Source organism: Monodon monoceros, unplaced genomic scaffold, assembly GCF_005190385.1.
Source record: "Monodon monoceros isolate NGI ecotype Baffin Bay Population unplaced genomic scaffold, NGI_Narwhal_1 Super_Scaffold_16, whole genome shotgun sequence".
Taxonomy (NCBI): Eukaryota; Metazoa; Chordata; class Mammalia; order Artiodactyla; family Monodontidae; genus Monodon; species Monodon monoceros.
This window is the reverse complement of record NW_021703772.1, coordinates 76,552,890-76,580,243: the sequence shown is the minus strand read 5'-3', so window position 1 is coordinate 76,580,243 and position 27,354 is coordinate 76,552,890. Positions and strand designations below refer to the sequence as shown.

Sequence of the window (27,354 nt, the reverse complement as noted above, 5' to 3'; positions counted from 1 at the left end):
ATATTTTATTTTAAAGTATTCCTTCTAAATCTGGGAATGGCCATCTAGTTACCATCAGTGTTATATATGCTTTTCCATAGGACTTTTTTCTACAACAAACTGAAGGCACCTGTTCCATCTTAGGACCAAAAAAAGACAGAAAATTTAATAGCTTGAATTGTTTCAAATATCATATTCAGTGAAATATACATAAAGTAACAGGAAATATATATATGGGAATCCTTCCCTTGTCGTCAGGTTTAGAGGTTGAGTTCCAGTGTTTAGTTATAATTTTTACAGAAAAATGAAGTTGAAACGAAATAAAATAATTAGCATGCCATTTTTTCAAGAAAAATAACAGACCTCAAATATCATGCATTCCTTAGATTTGTACATTTTGTATCTTTCTGTTTTAAATATATGTTGAATAAATGTAAATTTTATGTAGATATTGAAAGTAGAGTCTTTGTTATAATAATTTTTTAAATTGTCGCTTCATGTAAACTTTGTTACTAGTCTGGTTAGATTTGTAACAGGCAACAGCATTTGTGTTGCTTTATGATGCAAAGTCAGCTGCCATTAATTTAAAGAAATTCTGCCTCAGCAAATTGTACTTTGATGTTTTTATTTTGAGACAAGTGTTTCTGAAATAGTCCAAGTATCTTTGTATTTAATAGCTGTTCTCAAATATCTGTCAAAACTGTTACTTATCTTATTCACATCAATAAATATATACTCCAGTTTCTATTATTTTAATGTATCAAATTATATGAGACTTTTATTTTGATATAGTTACTGTATAGATAGAAATGAATTAACCAGGTAGTTATTGTTCTCTGTAGTGTAAATAAAACAAATATGTGTATGGTATCGAATATCTCTCAATAATTGCACACATGTCTTTGTTATGCCTTTAGAATCCTTGCTCTGGTTATTTTAAGTCACTTTATATTAATGTATTATCCTCTGAAATTATTCTCTGACAATTTCTTTGAATGTGTACTGCCCATTCTCAAATGCACGTTTGTAGTGGATACTTTCTCTGCAGAGCAGATGGGCTTTTTAAGTCTAAATAACTGGTGACTTATTCCATGTAATTGCCCTTTTTGAGAATCTGAGAATTTTGTGTGTGTGTTTGTTTTATATCTTAACATTAATAACTATGTGTTCTGCAGGACAGTTTACAAGTGTTATTGTATTTGGTCCTCATAGCAAATCTTTAAGTTTGACATTATTATTTTCATTTTATAGATGAGAAAACTGAGGCTTAGAAAGTCTCCCCTACATAGGAAGTAAATAGGCCCAGGCCTATCTATGCATAAAGTCCAGCTCTTAGCCACTGCAATATATGGTAGTCCAGGATGATTTCTAGTTCAGCAGTATTGGCTCCTTAAAAGTGCTGAATCCCAGTAAATTTAGAATTGCACTATTTTACAACCTGGTGCTTTACAGAATACCATGAAAGGACTTTAAGAAAAAGGCAATACAACTTGAAGAAATCAAGTAGTTGTCAAGGGCCCAGCAGAGTAGTGGCAGATCTAGGATTAGCTGTTAGAATTTTAGCCACCTGGCTTACTTACAAAACTTTCATTTATTTGGGCTTTTAATTCTGAACTTGAAGGCCAAGTGCCGATATACATGGGAGCATTAAATAAGTCATATATTTCATGTTATATCACATTTATGCAAAATAAACTTTTCAATAATTAATTTTTCTTCTTCTTTTTTTTAATACAGTGGGGTGCATCCTGCTTTTATCCTGGAGTTCACCCCTGTGGCTTGGATTTATCACAGTTGTATCTGTCTTCGATCTCTGTGTTAACTAGAAATCAAGGAAAGACATGAGGAGGTTTGTTTACTGCAAGGTGGTTCTAGCCACTTCACTGATGTGGGTTCTTGTTGATGTCTTCTTACTCCTGTACTTCAGTGAATGTAACAAATGTGATGACAAGAAGGAGAGGTCCCTGCTACCTGCCCTGAGGGGTAAGTGCTTATGAAGCAAATGTTTCTTTCATAGCGATGAAAATGGTGGTGACTCATGACAAAACATGAAAGCATTTGGGCAGAACTATTAATGTACATTTAACCATGGGAAAGCTACTTTATGTTTCTTGGCCTCAGGTGTCTTGTCAGAAGAAATGAGTTAGCTAACCTCTAAGGTACCTTCTAATTCTAATAATTCCAATGTTTTGTGACTGTAGTGAACATTCAAATTGGACAGAATTTTAAATTTAGGCTTCCAGAAGTATAAGCCTTTAGAGTCCAAGCACATAACATAAAAGAGGAAAACTACTACAGTGAGATGGTGAGGATCGTAGCAAAATGAGACTACACATGACAGCCCTTAAAACTTCCAAAAGCAATAAAAAAAAAAAAAGGCACAATGTATTTTTAACAAAACACATGTTGGTGGCCAGATTTAACCTGTGGGCTACCAGGTTGTTGCCCTATGTTAAAGGCAAAAGATAATTTCAAGTGTATTATAAAGTCACTTTAACTCAATATTCCCTATTTAGGAACCAGTTTCAATGACTAGATAAGAGTGAATGCTAAAGAAACATAATAATTTATATAAATGGTGATTTATTAAGTAAACTCATAGAGATTCATTTCCTGAAGTTATTCCAAGTAATTTTCCTATGCTTTCTGTTGACTTAAATACCTATTAATTTACTTCTAAAATATTCCTAGTAAATGAGTGCTTCTAAAGTACTTAAGCATGCTTGAAATTAGTTTTATTCTCATTGAATTAAACATTAAAAAAAATCTAGTTTACATTAATTCTCTACTTAGCAAAATGTTTCTTTATAAACATGACAAAAGGTAAACTTTGAGTCCCTGTTGATATGTTTGTACCTTTTGGAAAAGTGAATCTAAATTACTGACTTGAGATTTGCATTTATTTAATGAATGTAATCTGCTTTTAATGTTACAGATATTTTTGAGGTTATTTATTAATCAAACTATGCTAATAAAATGAATTTCATTGACATTATCCGTTGTGTGAGGTTTAGGGAAACAGAGAAAAGCATTTCCAAAAATTAATTTTTGTTGAAAGAGTTTGTTGGACATCTTTAGTTTGCTTTGCAATAATTCTCTGGTCCAATTGGAGAAATTCTGATTATCTTCCTCTTTTCAAAATGAGTCTAGTTCTCTCACTACATTTTTTGACTAGTACAAAGAATTGAGAGAAAGTGCTTTGGAACTGACAGAACCTAGACCCATATAGGTAGTTTATATACATTTTTTATGCCTTTAATTATAATTATTCAAAGAGGAGAACATTATGAGTCCATCAGTTTTCGATAAATGAATATGGGGATTAATTTGCTGATCTTTGGTTAGGGTCCCAGAATAAATCAGCCTTTTTTGTTTTTTTGTTAGAACCAGTTGAGCTGCTGCTTGGCTGAAAGTGGAAATGCGTTTTGATGGATCACATCAGTTTAGAATGATCACTTTGTCATTTGTTGAATGGAGACTTCTAGATTGGTCACAAAAAATGTTATAATCTGATACAGCAAAACTATGACAGCCTTTTCTGGAAGTACCAAAAAAGCAGTTTTGCTGATTTAAGTGCTTAATGCTCAGTTTCAAATCTCAAAAAGTAAAATTTAATGATGCAAGGCAAAAATAATAATTTTTCCATGTACTTAAAATGTAAAATTAAACAATACTCTCTTTATTTTTAAGACTTATTTAATGTTATACAGTAATATTTGTCTTGAAAAAATGAAAATTAGGCTTTATGGTTTTTAATTTCATCTTCTACTGTTACTTATTTCAGAATATTACTTTATTTAGGAATTTGTGCCATGTATTTCAAATAATATTTTATTTACAGGTAGGTGATGTTGTGCAAAGTGCACTTGACTGAAATTTTCATGTTCTAGATATGTTAAAAACAGGCTTTTTTGACAAAAAAGTTGATCTTTCTGGACCTTTGTGTCTCCATTATTAAAACAAAGGGCTTGGACTAGGGGTTTTCTAAGATCTCTTCTAGTTCTAAATTTTAAACAACTTGTAAATACCCAATATTAGCATACACTCTGAATTAATTTTTGAGATATGTTCATTCATTCACCAAATCATGAATTATTTGTTAAGTGCCTCTCAAGTTAACAAGTTGTGCATCTTAAACTTAACAAAGTTGCATGTCAATTATATCTCAATTTAAAAAAAAAGAAGAAGAACATAGTCCAGTAATGGTCAAAGAAAAAAATCCCAAGCATCAGGACCTCTGGCTTCATAGGTGGTATAACAAGATTACCCCACAGTTAAAAGCCCAGCCTTGTTGACCAGCCTGGTCCTCACCTCCTCCACCTTGAATTAGTTGTGTGACTTTTGGCAAATTCCTTAACAAAATCTTAACAAAAGACTTGGTGATCAAGTAATTGGCACAAAGGGTAGACAAACTGCACAGTGCAACAGAATAGAGACCCTAGAAGTACACACACAAGTTTGGACCATTCAGTATATGACTGAGGAAGCACTACAGATCAATGGGGGAAAGAAGAGCTCTTTCAATAAGTATAGCTGAAAATAAAATGGTAATCTGGGTGGAAAACAGATGAAGCTGGATGCTTAACTCATGTCATAAACCAAGATATACTTTGGAAATATTAATGTCACAAGAAAACTTAACTTTTAGCAGAAAAAAAATAGGCATTTATAAGACCATGAATTAAGGAACAATTCTAAAACACTATACAAAATCATTGACCATAAAAGAAAATATTGATAAATTTGACTATATTAAAATTGAGAAAGTTGATTCACTTAAATATACCTTAAAAAAAGTAAAAAGGGAAGTTACAAACTGTAGAAGATGTTCAAAGAACATGTAACTGAGAGGTTATTGTCAGGTATATATAAATAACTCCCGTTATTAGTATGAGAAGCCCACATAGGCCAACAGGCAAAACTGGGCAATAAACATGAATAGATACTCCTTGGAAAAGGAAACAAATATAACAAAACAAAAAAAGAACCTTATGAAAAAATGTTTAACATTAATTGTGATGAGGGAAATGCAGACCAAGACTATAATGATGTATTTATATTCATTCAATTGGCAAAAATTAAAAAGGCTGATAATACCAGTTGTTAGAGGTGATGCACCTCCACATTTTTATAGTAACTTCAGATAACGGTTTGGCATCATCTCTGAAATCTAAAAAATTCATGGATGACTCAGCACTCCTAGTGATATAAGTTTTTCCATATAAACAAATATTTCATAGTGCTACTGTTCATAAAAATGAAAGCTGAAAATAATCCATAGGTCAGTCAAAGGAAAAGCTGATGTATGAATAGTGATATAAAATGAAAGAGAATAGTATATTTTAGTCAAAATGAATGAACTACAGCAACCTGTACCAGTATGAATTAATCCTCATGATACAATAGTAAGTACGGAAGTTTATTGATATCTTTCAGAGATGATATATGGCATGGTACAATTTGAAAAGCTAAAACTAACTAAAAATTTAAAATATACTCTTTAGGACTCTACAGAGATACGACAAGACTTTTTATAAAGCAATAAAGCTAATTATGAACATAGGACTTAGGATGTCGTCTGTCATGTGTAGGGGGCAACAGTAATGTGGAGCATTACCAGGGTCCTAGGTTTGTTTTGGATGTGGGTTTGATGTATCTGTTACATAATACAGATAACTAAGCGAGTGAATAAGAGCCACTGAATGGATTTGAAAAAAATGGGAAGCCACTGAAGAGGTTTACAAGGCAGCAGACATGATCACCTCTGTGTTGTGGAGAGATCACATGTAGAGACTAGATTGGGGAAGAGCCATCTCTTCACGGAGGCAGGGTAGGAAGTTGTGGTAGCCTTTTGTGAATTCTGTGTGGGAGGTGAGGCCTGCTTAGAGCAGAGCAGTACCAGTGAGTTGTGGGTATAATGAAGAGGTATTTGAGATATTGGGAGCTTGCTTGACTGGCTCTGGCGGGTGGAGGAGATGGAAATGTCAAGGACAGATTTCAGGTTTCTTGCAGGGCATTATTTGATCCAGTTTCCTGAGAGCAGAGATGGAGGAGGAGACGTTTTGAGGGTGGATATTGAGTTTATTTTGGACATGTTGAGTTTGAGACACATGTTGGGCAACTGAATGGAACTGTTCAGTAGGAAGTTGACTACATTATTAAACTCTAAGTATCAAACTTAAAAGCCATCATTATTCTTTCTAAAATGGATTACATTCTTCCCTTCCTTATTAAATGGAGTATATGGGATATAATTAAATCTTTGCTTCTGAATCAGCATTATCATTTCGCACATTAATTATTGAACGATGCTGTAAAAAATGATTATTTTAGGGACTTTCATGGGAGCACAAGGACTTGTTCCAATATTAGATACAGACCCATGAATCCTTTTCCTTTTCCTATTTTCTAGAGGATTGCTTTTGGGTAACATAAGTTCTTGTCAGGGGAGCATATTAACTCTTTTATGCCACTCTGGGGCCACTTAGAGCTGAAATGCACCGAAGGATATTTCTTTTTTTTTTTTTTTTGCGGTACGCGGGCCTCTCACTGTTGTGGCCTCTCCTGTTGCGGAGCACAGGCTCCGGACGCGTAGGCTCAGCGGCCATGGCTCACGGGCCCAGCCGCTCCGCGGCATGTGGGATCTTCCCGGACCAATGCAGGCGGACTCTCAACCACTGTGCCACCAGGAAAGCCTGCACCGAAGGATATTTCTAACTCCTAACTGGTATGGAGTACTAAGTGGTGCTGCTCCCAAGCTGGAAGAGTTAGAATAGCTATTTGAGAGAACAGGTATTTAAAAAGACCGGTGCTGCTGCAGTGCACCCACAAAGGCTTTGGGGAAATCTGAGGTCATGTGGCCAGTCTGCATGAGCACCATGCATAATGAGTCCTCCTCCACCACCTCCACCCAGGGCCGCACGTCCTCAGGCAAGTTAATTTGTCTCTCTGGGCCTCAGTCACCATCTGTAAAACAAAATGGATATGAGTCATGGTTTTAAGTCACGCTCATCTCCAAGTGAAGAATTATGTTTCTAGCTATTTTTTTCAATAAAACTATGGAAAATGAACTATTTTCGTATCTGGCTTTTGGTCAGTCCATAGACAATGTGTAGTCTGCTATGAGAACTGGTGATGTGGAAGTGACATGCGGAGAGGTCTGCTTAGAAACCCCAGAAGAGCCTTCTCATCATCACAGAAGACAAAAGGGATATAAAGTTATGATATTCGAGAAGGGAAGGAACCTGCAATTCTTTAACTGATCTTGAATCTTGAACATATTACACACACTTGGGAAATGAAATAAAATTTACCTTCAAGAAAAGGGGAGGGAGAGGAATATCTAAGAAAGAGTTGTTGCTTGTATATAGACAAAGATAAGTACATTAGCCAATGATAACAAAAATAATTATAAGCTATGATTGTTCTAAATTATTTACACATGTTAACTTAATTTTCACAAAAAATATGTGAAGTAGACATTCTTCTTCTTTTACATATAAGGAAACTGAGGCAGAGCGAGCATATGGGGAATCACTCCTGTGTTTCTCTTTTACTCACACACGCAATACTTCTAACACCAGATGTGTGGACTTTTCCCCCACACCAAGCAATTCTCTGCGACGTCAGCTGAGTGTCCTACAATTCTGACACTGCCTATCTGGAGTAAGCATCAGACCCCACAAGTTAAGGGCTCAGTCCCACAAGGATGCCCCCACTTCATACACGGATCGCCGGTCCCAGGTTGTCACCAGTACTTCTGATCAACCTGCTATAACTTGGCGCTTCCTCGAACACTTCTTGAGTTTGATAATTTGCCAGAATGCCTCACGGAACTCAGGGTAACGTTTATTTACATTTACCAGTTTATTATAAAGGATATAATAAAGGATATGTGTGAACAACCAGATGAAGAGTTACATAGGTTGAGGTCCAGAAAGTTCCCAAGTACAGGAGCTTCTGTGCCCATGGAGTTGGGGTGTATGACCCTCCTGTCATGTAGATGTGTTGACCAACCCAGAAATTCTCTGAACCCTATACTTTTGGGATTTTTATGGAGGTTTCATCATATAGATATGATCGATCGCCAAGTCAGTCTCCGGCCCTTCTCCCATTCCTGGAGGATGGGAGGTGGAGCTGAATATTCCAAGCATCTAATCATGGCCTGGTCTTTCTGGTGACCAGCCCCATCCAGGAGCTATCCAGGAGCCCACCCAGAGTCACCTCATTAAAACAAAAGATGCTCCTATTAGATGCTCTAATCCCAGGAAATTCCAAGGGATGTAGGAGCTCCGTGTCAGGAACCAGGGTCATGGACCAAACATTAGAACAAAAGATGCTTCTGGTGCTCTTATAACGTAGGACATTATAAGGGTTAGAGTAGCGCTGTGCCAGGAGCTGGATCCAGAGACCAGTACCTCCTATGATTTCACTGTGTGGTTAAGAGGGAGTGCCAGAATTTTAACAACCAATGGAACAGGAGTTGGGTATTACAATGCAAGTTCAGTAAAGGGCTTTGTTATCACTTAATGCCGGTTTGCACTGGAGTTTAAGTGCCATGCTTTCATTCAAATACCAGTATGGAGTACACAGTCTGAAAATGTGAATTGAGTGGATTGTCTTCATTCTCAGAGACACTAGAGAGACTCAGCCAAAATTCCCTGTCTAGTAGGATGTATAAATCCCAGTCAGGAAAATACTTCCTAGGGACCATTCTGGTTTCAGATCATTTATAAAACAGTATCACCTTATCTGGTATTTTAAGGTTTTGCAAAGTTACTTTCATCCACTTGTATCCCTTAAGACCTCTTCACTGCTGCTCTGAATTGGGGGAAATCAAGAAGATGAGTGGAATTGTTGACTGGAATCTCAATGCCATACCTCCATGTTTCCCTTGGTCCTGCCTGGGACACTCCCTTCTTTCCTCTCATAAATCTGGGGACACAGGTAGCGTTGCAGGATCTTAGTTTCCCAGCCAGGGATCGAACCTAGGCCCTGGCAGGGAAAGAGCAGAGTCCTAATCACTGGACTGCCAGGGAATTCCCTCTTTTGTTTCTTTCTAAATGATCTTCTCGTAACATTAACGCCTAGCCATGTACTTATTTATTAAACAGTAAATGTTTATTGATTTTGTTTGATTAATCTTTAGTGCTTCAGGGGAGAGTTCCTGTGACTAGGTGTGAGAGGAAACCGAAAACTTGTGAATTAAAGTGTTAAAACTAACACCACATTTGGGACTTCCCTGGTGGTGCAGTGGTTAAGAATCCGCCTGCCAACTCAGGGGACGTGGGTTTGAGCCTTTGTCTGTGAAGATCCCACATGCCGCGGAGCAAATAAGCCCGTGCACCACAGTTACTGACCCTGCACTCTAGAGCCCGCGAGCCACTACTGAGCCTGCGTGCCACAACTACTGAAGCCCACGTGCCTAAAGTCTGTGCTCCACAACAAGAGGAACCACTGCAATGAGAAGCCCACGCACCGCAATGAAGAGTAGCCCCCGCGCGCCGCAACTAGAGAAAGCCCATGCACAGCAATGAAGACCCAACACAGCCATTAAATCAATTAATTAATTAATTAATTAAAAAGAAAAAAAACCCTAACACCACATTTTTCTTGTTTTTTAAAAATATGGCTTTACCTTTTGGGGGGAGGGTAGAAGAGTGTGATTGGTTAAAATGCACTGTCAGTATTGGAATTGCCCCACATAAATTATGATGACCACTGGAACTTTCAGGTGATAATATTTATAGTCATACAAAAAGTGGGACATATGGACAGTCACCTTGGATTAAAGGCATATATGTCCCAGATAATTTTCGATCAAGTTTATAAATAGTTTTCAAAAGTTAATAGACTTTATAAAATTTTGACCTTTGATTTTGCTTTTGCCTTTCATAGTTTTATTTACAATTCACTCTGAGCCCTTCTCCAGTCCACATGGACATAGCAATGTCAGGAAGAAAAATAAATTGTAATAATGAATAATTATGAGGTTTACTGTGCCAAGTGCTTTATAGATACACTGTTTCGATTAGTTCTCACAGTGGCATTGAGGGTAGGTACTATTATTATTCTTATTTACATATAAGAAACTGAGATCTGAAAAGGTTAATTAAGTTCCCCAAGGTTGCAAAACTAAGAAGAGGGAAGAAAGGGCTCACAGCCTGGTTTGTCAGACTTTTGAGCCCACACTTTGAACCACAGTGTTATGCCGTGTCCCTGACTCAGGTGCCTAGACTCCTTTAAGGCAAAATAATCATAACATTTATATAGTATTTATAAAATATTTACGCATATAGGAATATTTCTGGAGGACAAAGAAGGAGGTGGCCACCGACCTTGGGTAAAAAAATGTCTTATTTAATTAGGAGAATAGTACTCTGGCAGGCTTACCTGTCTGAAGGGTAGGCTTTCAGACTTTAGCAATTTTACATTTATTGAGTTTCTACAGTATACTAATTAATTTAGGTTGCAATTTTCCTCAGCAGTTTCCTTTGGGGCCAAGCCTCTGAAGTCTTACAAAGAATGATTAAAAGTTCTGAACAGTAGGGAAGCACTGTTTTTTCCCAAAACTTTAATAAAAACGATTGATACAATTTTTGCATCCATTTATTCAATGGTACTGGGCTAGGTAATATGAAATATCCAAAGTTTAATCAAATAGAACATCTGTCTTCAGGAATCACACAGTCTACTGGAGACATGACATGTACATTACAAGATAGAAAGTGGTGGCTGCTATAAGAGAGATACCAAGTAGACTGCTGTGAGAGGCCCTGACATATATAAATTATGTGGACATTTGAAAATTGGGAGGAAGCAAGTACCAGGAGGGAATAAATTATCAGAGGAAAGCTATTGGCTTTCCCAAAATGCGGATGTAAGAAATCAGTGAATTGGTTGATTGGGGCAGAGTCAGACTCAAAGGGGATTTCTAGATTTTAGGTTGAAAGTTAGGATAAAGACAGATTTTAAAGGACTTTGAGTACTGGGGAAATGAATTTTTAACTTTGTTCTTTAGGAAATGGGGAACCATTGAAGGTTTCTGGAAAAGAAAAGATGTGTTTATCGTCAGATAAAGTTTGGAAGGGTAATGCAGTGCTGTTTATTAAATATACAAGAGAGTAGCACTAATACATTTTTATCTTTATTCAGATAGAGACTCAGATGCTTAAGTTTTATTTATTAATTAAAACCACTTGAATTAGATGGTAATTAAATGGAATATTAATTCATTTAAATTCTTTGCTCTGTAAATTAACTGGTAGAACAAGAAAGTTTTCTGTTTTGTAAAATCAAGTTTAGATAGTGTATAAAAAAGTAACTATTCAAAATCTTGACTTATTTAGTATGAAATAAAATGAGACAATCCATTCAACAAACATTTGAGTGCTTGATTGTGTCAGAGCTGGGGTTAGAAAAATAAAGAATCACTCTTATTTTCACGTTTAGAGGGGGAGAAAGGAATTCAGAATTGTATGAATAAAATGTCAGCATATCAATGCTGTGCTGTCAGGAGGAGTGAGAATATATGAAATAAAGAGAAAAAACATCAATAAGCCAATATCTGCCTTTTGAGGACAAGATCTGATTGTCAATTCCATAAAGACTAGAGTAGACTGAGTAGAGAATGGAGGACAAAACGTATTACCAAATAGTCCACCAGTAAAATGGAAATGGACAAATTTTATCTCTACCCACTGGAAATCATGGTCACTAAAGGGCTGTGTTGCAGCAGAGACAGCTACTCATCCTGGGTGCTCAATTAATAATTGTTGAATGAATGAAGAATGAATGCACCAGCAGCGTGGCGCTTTCTGAGTGTTCTCATGATAATAGAGTATCCAGTGTAGGTGGATGATTAAGCAACTTGAAATAACGCAATTATCATGGCAAACATATTTTTGTTGTTGTTACTGTTTACGCACATAGTCCAAACGTTTTCTTTCACTTTTTATTGGCTTATGTAGTTTGATTTACAGCCCCAACTGGCAAATGTATAGGCAAGGGACTCTCTTTTTTTCCTTCAGAATGTGTCTTGCATTGCACTGTTATATATACACTGTCGCTGTGATGCAGGGTGTCTAAGAACACTGCATATTGACACATGGTAGTGCTGTCATTGAAGAGAGCTCTGATGGAGCAGAGCAGGCAGATCAGGTAGGATGTGTGGAATGAACTAATACATAGAAGACCCAGAGGAATATTTATGAAAGTTCGACTGAGGAATATTGAAAAAGATGTAAGTGTGTGGTAGATTTTATTCATCTGTAAAAAGAAGATGGGAAAATGGAGATGATGGGAAATGAATAAAAGAAAGTAATACTGGACAGGTTTAAAAGTGAAAAAAATCCAATAAAAAAGGAAAATTACCGAGAATAAAGTGATGGAGCTGTAGAACAGGACCCATGGTTAGTCAATAAGTAAGGCTCAATGTAAATATAGCTTTGGGAATGATTGAGAATAGTAGCTAGATAAGAAATATTATTTTTAAATAAGTTTTATTGAGGTATAACATAATGCTCCCTTTTAAGTGTGCAATTTGATGAGTTTGACAAGTGAATCCCAGGGTTCAACCTCACAAGAATGATACCCCTAAAATGTTCCCACACATCCCAAGCAGTCAATCCCTCCACTCTAGCCCCAGACAACCACTGATAGGTCTTTTGTGACTATTTGTTAGTTTTGCCTATTCTAGAAAATCTGACGATGACTATGAATTCTTGTGTGTCTGGTTATTTTTGCTCAGCATATGGGTGGTGAGATTAATCTATGGTGTTGAGTGTATCAGAGGTTCTATTGCTGAGCAGTGTTCTGTTGTATGTATATATTACAATTTGTTTATCCTTTCACCTGTTGATGGACATTTCCATTCTTTCCATGGCTGTTATGAATAAAGTTGCTACATTTGTACACAAATCTTTGTTTACATATGTGGACATATGTTTTTACAACTCTTGGGTAAATATCAAGGAGTGGTAGTGCTCAGTCATATGCTAAATGTATTTTAATTTTGTAAGATACTGCCAGTCTGTTTTCCCAAGTTGTTAGACTTTGCTATTCCCATCAGCAACATAGGAGAGATTTAGTTACTCACATCCTGGCCAACACTTCCTAGTCAGTGTTTGTAATTTTAACCATTTTTGTGAGTTTGTAATGGTATATCATGGTGGTTTTAATTTGTGTGTCATGATAACTAGTGATATTGATTTTTTTTTCATGTTTTTTTGGGGCCAGTTTTCTTTTATGAAGTGTTGGTCAGGTTCTTTGGGCTATTTTTTAATTGGGTTGTTTATGGCTTGCCTTTTAAAATTTTTTAAAAGGTATCTTTCAAAGAGCAGAGATTTTTTATCTTGATGAAGTCCAGTGTATCTTTTTTTCTTCTTTTGTTGTTCTTTTGGTATCCTATTTAAGAAATCTCTGCCTACACCGAGGCCACTCTGTATTTCTTCTAGAAGATTTATGGTTGTAGTTTATAAGATTTGAGTTAATTTCTGTGTATGATGTGAAGAGAGTCAAGGTTATATTTTTCCAAAATAAAAACTCAGCTGTTCCAGAAACATTTGTTCCTTGAAGATAAGAAAGGAATGGATTTTAGAAATAAGAACAACACTTCATTGTAATATTTCTCAGTATGCATCTATAAGTTTTTCTATTGCTTATATGTATGACTTAGTTATAAATATTTGAGTTTATTTTCTAGAATTCATTGCATATTATACAGAATTGATGTAAAATTTGTTATATAACTTGAAAAGTATCCAACTGTTACTAACCAAATCTTTAGATATTTTAACTTGAAGGCAAATGAAAAATCTAATCTATTATATTAACATAAAAAAGTACTATTTATTTCTCTGATAATAAAATTAATAAATAATTATTGTAGTAAAATATAAAATACAAATAAAGAGAAGAAAAATAGTGTGGAATGCCATCCAGAAATTTCCACATACTAAAATAAAATTTAATATTTAAACTTTTTTTGATCAATATAGCATGAGCATTTTGTTCTGCATGAGCTAGCTTTCAAAACATAGTTTTAATGGGTAATATTTTATCATATGTATTTATCATAACTTCCATAATTAACTACCTTTCATTAATTTTCATGTGTATTGCTCCTAATTTTTTTTACCACTAAATAATGTTATGAACATTTTTAGGAAGTTGTTTTTAAACAGTTTTAAACATATTGCTGATCATATTCTTAGGCTATATTCTTGGCTATGGGATTTATTTTTTAAAGGTGTACATATTTTTAAAAGTTTCTTGATAGACATTTTTAATGACTTCCTGGAAAGGCCACTAATAGTCTCATCTCATTATCAATATATGAGAATACTTATCTCACCATGTTATTTGTAATTTAATTTAAAACACATTTGCTAATTAGAGTACTTTCTAATCACAATTTTAAAAATCATTTTTATGTTTTATTGTACTTACATTTTTATGTTTTATTGTATTTACATTAAAATTTTACTATTAAATACTGAACTTAAATATATGCTGTCCTCATGTTCAGAGTTTTTTGAAATGTAAAGATAAATGGACGAAGGCTTAAAAGATGTGATATATTAGACATTGTAGAATATATTAAGCAATTACAGAATCTGGGTGTTGGTAAAATTCTGCTTCTAACTATGACACATTTGGTGGTACCAGTAAACTCCATAGGGAAAGGAAGATAAATATAAAACTTTGGGCTGTAATTGGAGGAAAGACCTGTTCAGGACTAAACTGAGAGGTTCTTCACAAATTCTTTGAGTTTTTCTGTTTTTAATGTTTTTCACATTGAATGATTTGATATGTATGTATTTTATTTTTGTGTAATAATGAGGGTGTATTTTTTTCAATAATTACTTGTGACATCTTTCCTCTCATTACTGATTTGTAATGTTAAAATTGACATGTAGAAAATCTTTATATCTAGCAAGGTCTTTATATGATCTATTTATTTGATTCCATTGATTCCTTTCCATATGACTAAAAGTGATATGATTTTAAATCGTATTCCAGAGTTAAACTATTTTAATTATTTAGCTTTATATTATCTGATGAAACACTTGACAAGTTGCAAACTGCTGTAGTCAGGAAAATGAGTACATTATAGTTCTAATCTTGGCTTTGCTACTTTTAGGGTATCTCCCTCTCCCTGTATCACTGTGCCTTGATTTATAAAATGAGAGGCTTGGAGCAGACCTACTCTTCTCTGTATCTAAACTTTATGATTTTTTTTTCATGATAAATGAATGGAAAGTATTGTGTTATCATTGAATCACACCATATTTCTAAATAGCATCAGGCTGTGGAAATGTGTTAGAATATTCATCTAAAAATTATATTTGGCATTACTAGAACCAGTATCCTTAATCTGTTTTGTTTCATACTTTTTGGAAGTACTTTCACATGAGTTTTCTTATAGGTCTGTCTCACTGATTCTATTTTGTTGGTATAATGAGTGGGGATATTGGATATAAAATAGTATAGTGGCAAGAACACCCGTCCTGTGGTTGGAAGATCTGGACTTTATCATGGCTCTGGCCTTAACTAGAAGTCTTATCCAAACAGAATCTCACTTCCTCCATCTTTTGAGGATTAAATAGATGCACTAAAAAAAAAGCTTTAGGAATCATAGAAAACTCTACAAAAAGAAATTAGTGCAAAAGACCCCTAATTTACCTGAAGTTAATAGTTCTCAAAACAAAATCTTATTCCTTTAAATAAAAATACTTTACAAATATTGTTATTATTAAAAATCCCTTAGGACTTACCTGGTGGAGCAGTGGTTAAGAATCCGCCTACCAATGCAGGGGACATGGGTTCAATCCCTGGTGCAGGAAGATCCCACATGCGGTGGAGTAACTAAGCCCGCGTGCCACAGCTACTGAAGCCAGCATGCCCTAAAGCCCATGCTTCACAACAAGAGAAGCCACCGCAATGAGAAACCTGGGCACCGCAACGGAGAGTAGCCTCCACTCTCTGGAACTAGACAAAGCCCGCACACAGCAACGGAGACCCAACGCAACCAAAAAAAAACAAAACAAAAAAATCCTTTAAATATAATACATGATTCCCTCTTTGGAAGATTAATTCTTCTTTCAAGTTACAGTAACACAATCTTTATTTAAAAAATGTTTTTTCAATGTAGAAAAATATAAGAAAGGATATAAATATACCTATAAGCAAACCACATATAGATTATTATAATTAAAGTTTTGGTTTTTTCTTTATATTTCTAAGAGGGATCCTACTTTATTTCATTTTTATATTCTGCTTAAGCCTTTGAATTTATATTTTGGACATTTTCCTGTATCATCAAATATTCCTTAAAACAATTTTACTGGCTGTACAATATTGTATCTCATACATCATAATTTGTTTCCCTCTAGCTTTTAAAGGGAGGATAAAAAGTATCAAAAGTCTTTATTAGTTCCTCACTTATAACTGTCTTCATTATTTGCTGCTGTGTAGTATGTTTCTATTGTAGTTTTGTCTTTTTCTTTAGTGTAATTGATGAGTTGTAATTTATTTCATTATTAATGTACCCATTTGGGGCATGCCTAATTTACTCATTATTACATGAGATATAAACTGGATCTCAAAAGATAGATTCCTGGAGGTGAGAAATTGTTGTTGAGGAGATTGGCACTCCTATAGAATTAGAAGTTTTGTGTGCATAATTAATAACATCTCTACCATAATTAGAGCTAGTGCTTATTGTCTACCGTATGCCAAGCCTTCCACTCAACCATGTGCTGTATCGTTTAGTCTTCAGACATCTTCATGAAGAAGTTAAGAGAAAATTATCTTAATCGAATTTTCTGAACTCACTGTTTTGAATTATTGCTTTTAAATATAAACTACTCCAATCAGTTTCTTTCCACTATGACTTCACCAAAAAGACTTTTTATGAAGACAACTTACCTCCTTCCTCTTACTAAATCCAATGGCCAATTCTCAACTCGTATCTTACTTGACTATGAATAACATCCGAAACACCTTAATCATTCCTATCACCTTGTAATAATTTTGTTACTTGTCTTAGAGGGTATCACACTCTCCTGATTTTCTACCTCATTGACTGTCCTTCTCAATCTCCTTTGCAGGTTTCCTCCCTTCATGTCACCTTTTAATGTTGAGGTAGCTCAGAAAATGGGATTGGATTTATCTGTTCTTTATCTATACTCACTTCTTTAGTGATCTCATCCAATCTGATCTCTTTGCTTTATATGCCATCTTATAATTTTACAACTTGAAAATTGATAAATCCAGCTCCCACCTTTATCTTCATTTTTAGATATTTACAACCAAGGCTTACTAGATATATTCTTTTGGATTCTGAGACCTCTCAAACTTACTGTGTTTGAAATTGAATTATGAATCTTCCATCAAAGACTTCCCTACTTGCAGTCCTCTCTACCTCAGTTTTTAGCAGTTCTGGCACTCCAGTTGCTTAAGCCAAAAATCTTAGTCATTCTTAACTCTTCTCCTTCTCTCACATTTTATATTAGCACATCCTATTTATTCTTCCTTCAGAATATATTCAGAATTCAAGCACTTCTCACCAGTTCATTGGCCTCCCTGTTTCTACCCTTGCTCACCTATAATCTGTTCTCAACAGTTCAGCCAGAGTGATTCTTTTAAAACTTAAGTCAGATAATGCCTTTCCTCTGCTCAAACCACTTCGTTGTCTGTCACTCACTCAGCTGGAAGCATCAATGATTATTTTCCTTTTTCATATAACTTTACAACATTAATAAAAATTTGTGCCTTGATATATAAGCTAATTTTATATAAATTGGTAGAATATTTCATAACTGCTTTAATAGGTTGAATAATGTCTGAAAAAGATTCATGTTCACCTGGAACCTTAGAATGTTACCTTGTTTGGAAATAGGATCTTTGCAGATGTAAGTAGTTAAGATGAGAGTTACTGCCTTAGGGTGGACCCTAAAGGCAATGAATCATGTCCTTCACAGAAAGAGTAGACAGAGAGAGAGAGACAGAGGAAGAAAAACACCATGCGTAAATGGAGGCAGAGATTGGAGTTATGCTGCCGCAAGCCAAAAAATGCATTCCAAAAGCTGGAAGAGTCAAGGAAGGATTCTTCCCTAGAACTTTTGAAAGGCTCATGGCCCTGCTGACAACCTGACTTTGAACTTCTAGCCTCCAGAACTGTGAGAGAATAAATCTCTGTTGTCTCAAACCACCAGGTTTGTGGTAATTTGTTAATGGCAACCCTAGAAAATGAATACAACCACTAAGAACCATTTTAAAAATGTTCCATAGTCTTGAAAGCATAGAAAGAGTGAAGACATGGCTTGTCCCAAATCACAAAGTAGCTCAGTCAGGATACTGACAGTGATATTAAGAAGTCTTCATCTCTGGTTCAAGTACTATCGCAAATACAATTCTCCATCTTTCTAACTTTAATATAAAGATAAAAATAAAATACTTTAGAGTTATGTAGGAATACATATTTCAGAAAGTCACCTCTGCTAGAAAAAAATAGTTAAGAAATATTGAGACTATATAAACTTTTACCAACTTACATAAGCAGATTACTGGAGTGATTGTTATTTCATAATTTGAAGTTCTCATTTCTCATGACAAAAGGAGCTACAATGAATTGGAAGCTTTGTCATAATATGTGCATGTAACTCTTTATAGTAGGTATGCAGAGTAAATCTCACTAGTATGGATCACTCAGGGTTATCTATAAAGTGACCTATTGATAAAATTTATATTATATAGCATTTTAGAATTGATACGCATATGACAAAGAGCAAATGAAAAGTGGTTACTGGTTCATATACTTTTTTTTTTTCTAACAGAGAAATGAAGATCCAAGGAAGTTATATCAACTATCAAACTTAGACAAGTAGTAGAGGCCAAGGTAAACCTACTGAGTCTTGAGGATTCCAACCTAGAACCCTACTTAAAAATTATAGTGACCATGAAAGGGCCTGTACAATTGGCAGTCTTGCTTTTGGCCTCATGAGTTTTACAATGTCTCTTCCAGAAATGCATCACGATCATTATATTTTTCCCAGTGTCATTAAAAGTTACTTATGTTTACCAAGAATTACACACAAAATCCACTAATGCATTATTTTGGATGTACTTTGGTGGAATATATTTTATAGCTCAGTTACTAGCAATTCACTGAAGATTTCTGCAATCCCAAGTTTAAGGTTATCTGTTTCTCCTCTCAGTTCACATAGTACTTTATCTAAACTTCTTCCATCATAATCTCTTTATTTTCAGGCTATTTATGTGCATTTTGTTGTTGTTGGTATTGTTCTTACTAAGGGCACTTCGTATTCGGGGATTATGATCCATTTCTGACTCAGGAAATAATCTGAGTGTCTTTCATAGAGCAAGTACAGAACCAACATTTGGTGAATGAATAAACTTTTCTCTGCTTTGGATCCTTTTCTACTTTCACTTTTATTTTTACTGTGGTTCTTTGAAGATCTTTCAGTTATCTATGCTATTCACATGCCCACTAAGTGGAATGAAATGGGCATGACCATGTACAGATGACCTTGTCTTATTACTTGACATAAAATGTTTGCTAGAACCTGTTGATGACTGTTATGAACATTGTGTGCCCTCAATAAATTTGTTGAATGAACATTTATAACAGGTCTGCATTTCACAGGTGAAGAGTAATCTGATGTTGCCAGTGATTTATAGACTTTATTTTGACTAGTTCCTGAAATTATCTGGACGTCGTGCTTTTTTCTTTGAACTATCTTGCTGCCTTGTTGTTTTCTCCTTCCCATCTATTCTCCACAATGATGGCAGATAAATCTTCTTGAAACACTACTTTGATGCTGTTACTTTCGTGCTCAGTGTCCTTCAATAACTTCCAACTAATGGCAGCTCAAAGTCATAACTCCTTACTCTGGTACTAGAGGCTGTCTACAGTCTGACCACAGCACAGAATTCTAGTCTCAGCTTTAAATGCTTTACTAAAGATTAGCGTGTAGTGGTTAACACACAGACTTTAGGGTGAGAAAGATGTGCATTTTAATCCTAAATTTGTTATTTCCTTAAGATGTGACCTTATACACTTCATTTGCCATTTTGAGCCTTAGTTTCTTCATCTGAAAAATAAGAATAATGACCACATGTACTTTCATTCCATTCTTCAATAAATATTCATTTATTGAATCAGAGCTATGTGCTAGGCACTTCTGTAGATGTTGGGATAAATCAATAAACAAATTTGACAAAAGTATTATGGAGCTTGAATGCCAGTGGGGAGGCTAGATAAGAAATGGAATAAATGAATGAATAACCTAAATAAAAAATAAGGAATCTTATTTCAGAAGGTATAAGTGCTATGAAAAAATGTGGGTAAGGAATTTTAAGAATTGGGAAGAGGTGGCAATGAAGGGGGAGGATGGAAATCAGTTGTGGAACTACTGAGGTATTTTTCCTGTTGCTTTCCAGAGGTCACGGAGCTACCAGAAGAATTCAGATTTTAGAGATAAAACTGATTCAAGCTTCCTATTACTTGTTGGTCAGAGGGTCCTAGGACACTGGAGTTATGTGTCAGGAAAAGAACTTGGTTTTGGCACCTTAATCTTCCTGAGTCTTTGTAACGTAAAATAGTCTAGATGAAGAAAAAAATGAATGTTTTTTTCTTATGTGATGAGAAACTTTCAGAATTCTTGATCAGTGTATTCTATGGGTATCACCATTAGAAAGAATAGAAACTGTTTTTATACCATTCTCTGCTTGCACGTGACCATCTTTGTTTTCTCTGTGTTTGTGTATAAATATACAAATTAGGTACAAGGAAAAACACATGAAGAATTTGGGCCAAGTATTTATTCTGAATCTTAATTCAAGGCTATATACATCTTCATGACATTATGGATTTCCCCCTGATAACCCTGACAAGGCATTCATTGGCATTCATTGACTAAAACCAAAATTCTTATTGTGCCTTCAAGTCTGTGGATCATTGGTTCTTAACCTGGAGGACTTCAAAACAAATGCTTCTGTTTGAATACCACTTCTCCCTCCCTCTGCTGACGGGGCTTCTGGTGGGGCATAGGCACTGGTGCTTTGTAAAATTCCTCAGGTGACTTAACGTGCAACCTGGCCCGAGAACTATTGATTTAACTGATCTAGATTTTGCCTGTCTTCAATCTCATCTCCTACCATTCTCTCCATTAATTACCTTTCTCTGCACATAGGCCTTTTTTCCATCCCCCCAAAACTGCAAGTTACGCTCATCTCAGGATCTTTGCATTTTCTACTTTACTGAAAATGCTTTCCCACAGATGCATTCACTTAACATTTCAACAAATGTTTATCGATCACCTTCTCTCCCTACTGTGGATAAAACTGAAAAAAAAAAAAAATCCCTCTTAGCTTGGCTGCCTCTTTCTCATCATTAAATGATTCAATTTAAATATCAAATCCTGATGCACCTTCCCTAACCATTTTAGTGGAAATAGCCAGTTCTAAGCTATTCTCTATCTCCTTACCCTTTTAAATTTATAGCCCTTATCTTGTTATGTATTCTGGATTTGTCTAATCTATTTATGTATTATTGTGTCTCTCACCTTTAGAACATATGCTCTAGGAAGATGAAAATTTTGTATGTTTCATTCAACATTTCATTCTCAGTGCCTAGAATAGTATTGGTTATTCTGGAATATTGGAACATACTATTGGAACACAGTAGGTACCCAATAATTAATTAATTAATCAACAATTATATAATATTGTACAACAAAATTTGGGCTCTAGAGTTCCTAAACTGAATCTTACTGACAATAAAGCTATTGAAGTGTAAGCTTTAGGGTCCATATGATCAGGAACCATTTGTAATTTTATATTCTTTGTAAAGACGTCCTCCAAAATTAATATATTTCAAGCTTTGTAAAACCTGGATGTCACATGTATCTCAACTAAATTTTCTTCCAAGCTAATCAGATATTAATCTATCAGAATAATATTTGTATTACCTTAATTACACAAGTAAAATAATTCTCCTGTAAAGAACAGGCTGTGTTGGAATCATGTGAGGTGAGTGAATAAAACATTTGGAACCAATAATAAATGTCTGAGGTAATAGCTCTCTTTGGAAAACAAGAGGAGTTCATTTTAGCTTTTATTTCAGAAACAGGTTTTTCTGTCAGTCTTCTATGTTGGGCTATTTACAATAACTTACTTAGTAAATATATTTAATTCCATACTGTTAAGTAATTAATTGCTGCAGAGCATTTGATATTTGTATAGTTACTAGAACATTTTCGGTAAAAAATGAATGACATGGAAATATGTGAATTGGCAGTCTTCAATGCTTGATTGAGAGTGGTGTGGTACTCATACGCATGTTAAAATTACAGAAGGTTCAATTTTTGAAATTCTAACTTTTCTCAAGATCACACTCACATCCTTTTCTGTTGAAGTCTTCCCTGAATCCTCTAGAGAAATATAATGTATCAAACCTAGGAATTATTGTATTTTTAAAATATTGCCTTTAATTACTATTATTTGTATACAGCCTTCTTCCTTGAGGATACTATTCATGCCTAAATGGTCCTGTAGCAAAATGGATTTCATAGATTTCCTAAAAATGTTCTGTCAGTAATGTCTATGCTTCCCAGAACTTTGCAAATGGAATACTGAATTTAATGCAAACTAAATTTCTCCGAGGTAAGAAGACAGAGTATTGTCTATAAACTCCATAAGCTATTGATTAATTGCTGTCATTGCTGGTTCTGAGTCAGAAACTTTCCACTTTCTCCCTCCCTAAGATGGAAAGAAAAGTTGATGAAAAAAAAGCTGAAGAAGCTCCCTACATTTTCATTATGGCTGAGACCCTATAGAGTTATGCTGTATCATCATCTCTACTTACAGTGAGGCAGCCTGGGTGTGAATTCTTGCTTTGTGTGATTTTTGGCAAGTTTATTAGCTTTCTAAGTCTTAGTTTCCTCATCTATTAGATAGGGATAATAACAGTACATTAATATACTACATACTTCATAGGGTTATTATTAGGATTAAATTATGTAATATCTGCAGAAAGTTTTGCATGGTCCTTAGAACATTCTGAAATGACTATTATTTTTTGTTTGTTTGTTTGCGGTACGCGGGCCTCTCACTGTTGTGGCCTCCCCCGTTGCGGAGCACAGGCTCCGGACGCACAGGCTCAGCGGCCATGGCTCACGGGCCTAGCCGCTCCGCGGCATGTGGGATCTTCCCGGACCGGGGCACGAACCCGTGTCCCCTGCGTCGGCGGGCGGACTCTTAACCACTGTGCTACCAGGGAAGCCCGAAATGACTATTATTAATTAATTTAGTAGTAGTAGTATTTTGTTATTTTAAATCTAGGTTACTTTAGTGTAGCTATCCAGGGAAAGCTCATGCAAAATTTCTTAAAATTAAGTTATATTCATCTTTAATAAAATTACACAAAATCAATGGTTTTGAACTTTAAATATGGATAGTTTCATGAATCTTATCAGTAATTCAGCTAGCCACACTTATTTAAATAATTGCCAGGTTGTTGAGGGGCAGAGGATCAAAAAATTAATGTGGTAATAAAGGCTTCCTTGCTTTTGAACAGATCAATATCTGTAAGTGAACTAGAGGCACTTACAGCTAAATATTTAGGAATGAAATAAAAATAGATTCACTGTTGTTGGATGGAGCTAGGGATCTAAGATTATGGTCTCTGCCAAAACTTAGTGGCCTGAATACATATTCCTCTTCTACCATCCTCCCTTTCTGTAATTCTTGTTAATATCAGTAAGTATTGATATGCTTGGATGCTTAAAAGATATTAAAGAGTCAAGCTCTTTAATCAGTAAAAGCTTTGAAAATACAAATCATAATCATTCTCTAGTAGAATCTTTGTACATAACATCATATATACAAATAAAACATTTGTATGTATGATTCTAGACATTCTTCAACCTCATTAAATGTATAAGATAGCGGAAATAAAATAGAGAAGAGCAATTTCAGAATCTAAAATGAGGCTGATCTGCTTCTTGAAAAGAGACTAAAAGGATTTAAAACTTTAAATGTTATCAAAAGTCTACAAAAATCAAATGAAAGATAGGTCGTACTCTTCTCCAGATCCCAGATTATCATTTAACTAATTCAGCCGATAGACTCATGAAGCTCTATTATGTGCAAGGCATTATGCTATGTGCTGGGATATGAGCGTAAGCCAGACAGTCCAGCAAATATGAACATAAAGTTTAAAAACAGAATTGCATGTTGATTTACAGTTGAGATAAATGCTTCTAATCCAAAGTGATATGACAGCATTTAAATAAACCACCAGATCTTATCTGCATCAAGGCCCTGCAGCAAATAGGAACTGACAGATTTTCAAGACTGAGAGAATGGTAATATTACTGGAGGACAGAGCCCAAGGAAGCTAGTGGTGTGATCAAGTCATTCTAGGTTATATTAACAAGTTTGCTTTTAATTTTAAAAGCAGTGGGACACCACTGAAGGATTTTAAACAGGGAAGACCTAAGGTCATAACTAACTGCTGTGTGAAAAAATAGATTAGAAAGCCTGAAGAGTGTGTGGGAAGGAAGACCTGTTGCGAAGTAATTGCCTAAGGACACATAATGGTAGTTTGAACCTTTTAGTAGCAGTAGAGATGGAGAGTAGGAAAAATAGATGGACTTGAGAAAGAAACATCTAAGAAGAGTAATGGGCATAGCTTATAGACAGCTGGAAATTGAGGATGAGTGAGAGGGAGGTGATGAGGACAATACCAGGTTTCCTTCTTGATCGTGATCTTTGCTAAGAAAATGAGCTTAGTCTTGGATATGTTACACTTGAGGTGCCCTTGAGAGATTCATGGAAGAGTGTTGAGTAGGCAGTTGGATACATGTTTCTGAGGCTTAAAGAACTAAGAGGCAACTTTAAAATTTGAAAACTATCGTTTTAAGGCAAATGAAAGGAAATACTTCTGTACTCATATCATATGAACCTAGGAAACTTGTCATCTTACTTTTCTCGAAATGTGAGTAGGAAATAGTAGCCTTGCAAAGGATTTAGAAGCATGCAGTGATTTGCAAGCTTTTTTTTTTTCTTCTTCTTTTCTCAGAGCTCTAAGGTATTGTGAAGGAGCCTCAGAACATCCTGTGTACTAAGGTGGTGTCTGGGCATAGGAAGCTAGGCCCTTAAACTCTTTTTCAAGGGAAGGAGTTCTCTTATCTAAAATGTGAGTTACAATTTCAAATATTATACTTTTAAAAGGATTCATTTTTTAAATTAAAAAATACTTACATTCCTGGATGGAAATGTTCTGATCCATTATTAAAGATGAGTGAGGGGTCTCAGTTCACATCCATAACCCATGAAGATGAAGTCATGAAGGACAACTACTCATAATTATCTCCCAAATTATTTCTTTAGAAACTAAATATTGGATTGGAAGTACTGTTTGTTTGGTCTCATGCAAATTTATTTTCATCGTTGTGATAGTTTTGAAAGATAATTTTCAGAAATGATAGAGCAAAAGTAGCTTCAATTTGCAGGTTCATATTGTGAGTTTTGCCTTGTCATCTGAGATTAGCAATTCACTGAACCAGATTATCGCCTTTCAGCTTGCAGATTTTTTCTAGTTGCATGGATTATAGACTAGTGATCCATATCCAGTATTCCTCTTCTTGAGATGGAATGGCCTATTTTGTCTTGCCTAGTTACTTTTTTCTAAAGTCTTATTATTAATATACTATACATTTTATCATGTCTATTAATGTAATGTCATCTGCAGGATTACTGAGTAGTCTTGCCCTTTTTCTTGCTATGAAGGACAATTACCACACACAGAATGCCCCTCTACCACAGTACCTGTAAAGGTATAATTTCAGCTTTCTGATGTTCTTTTAAACAAACACTCAACTCTAACAAATCTATGCTGGGAGAAATTCACATTTTTTTTCTCTCATATTTCACTACAGTCCACAAGAACAAACACAGTTTCAACGTTGATCATTTTAGGCCAGTGAAACATTAGGAATCAAAGTGACAGGCTCAAAGAGAAGTTATACTGTGGAATTAAACTTTATGATCCATTTGCAAGGATGAAAATGTACGTGGCTCATCTTAATACATAAATACTGCTAAATTTATTTAAATGTTATCTGTTTTCAGTAGAAGGATTAAATGAAGTTCAAGATGGGGAAGTTATAAATAAATATATGCAAAACATTTTCTACTGTATACAAATCCTGTGAGGTTTCCCTTTACAACTCTGTAAATAGATTGCTGATAACTGCAAATTCTGTTGTAAGTTGTAACCATCATCTATCACCAAGTTTATATGTTGAAGTCAGTGTTCCTAAGAAAAGATAGTGACAGGGACAGATTAGTTTCTTCATAGCATCTGTCAGTATAGATAGCTACCTCATTTTATAGGTGAAAAGCTTAACTATCTTTAGCAGGTAATATAGGGCTGACTCTAAGATCCACTCTCTATTTCCTTTAACAGGTAGCATGATGAAGCTATAACTTCTAACTTGACTTTCAGAGATAAGTTGAATGATCTTAACCACACATGATGTTTTGTTTATCGAGATGATGTATAGATGATCACATAAGTATAACTTTATACAAAAACGAAACAAAACAAAACAAACACCACACAGACAACAGCGACAAAAGCCCCCCAAAACAGATAACAGTAGTTCTTAGTCTGCCTGGAGAAAAAAAAAAAATGTATTCGATAAAATGTTTTAGTGTTTTCTGTACCAAGGTGCTGAGAGTATTTAAGGTACTGGGTATATTTAAGGCGCTGAGAATTTTTGTTAGCACTTGGAAAGAAAAAAAACAAGAAGACTAAATTTACTTAAATTATTGAAAGGTGAGCTATTTCTATCTGGAAATAATTTAGGTAAAAATAAGATGTATTTTCTAGAGTTAATTTTTCAGAAACAAAAAGAAAATTTGATGTGTCTATTCTATCTATAAACTGTCTAATTTCCTCTATTATGTACAGAGTGAAATTTGGTATCAGTAGTGTGTAGTGGGATGTGCTATAGTTTTCTGCAAATTTTACTCTTTTTAAAATAAATACAAATGTTACTTTAATCTTTATCAATTCTGAGCTGGGGTAGAACGTCCAAAGAAATTTGATACAGGTTATTACATTAGCTTAGAAATATAATTATTTATGGCATTGAAATGTTATCGTCTCCACATTATATAATTTTAAGTAAGAAAATTACTTTCGTTTTCTTTCTTTAAATATATATCTCAGTTATTTCTACCTAAAAACTAAGGTATGTTAATCAGGCTAATATATATATTTATAAACTTTGTAAATATTAGAAACTACAACTTAGATTATAAATTTAAAATAATGTAATT

General features: G+C 34.8%; 1 protein-coding gene across 2 annotated transcripts in view; it reads left to right on the top strand.

Annotated features, from left to right (window-relative positions):
• Positions 1-27,354, top strand: part of GALNT13 (polypeptide N-acetylgalactosaminyltransferase 13) — a 557,255-nt gene that overhangs the window by 65,441 nt on the left and 464,460 nt on the right. For both annotated transcript variants that reach the window (XM_029225787.1, XM_029225788.1), the window contains exon 3: positions 1,717-1,962. In XM_029225787.1, the coding sequence (XP_029081620.1) occupies positions 1,821-1,962 (142 nt within the window). In that variant the 5' untranslated portion in view covers positions 1,717-1,820. The remainder of the gene's footprint in view (positions 1-1,716; positions 1,963-27,354) is intronic.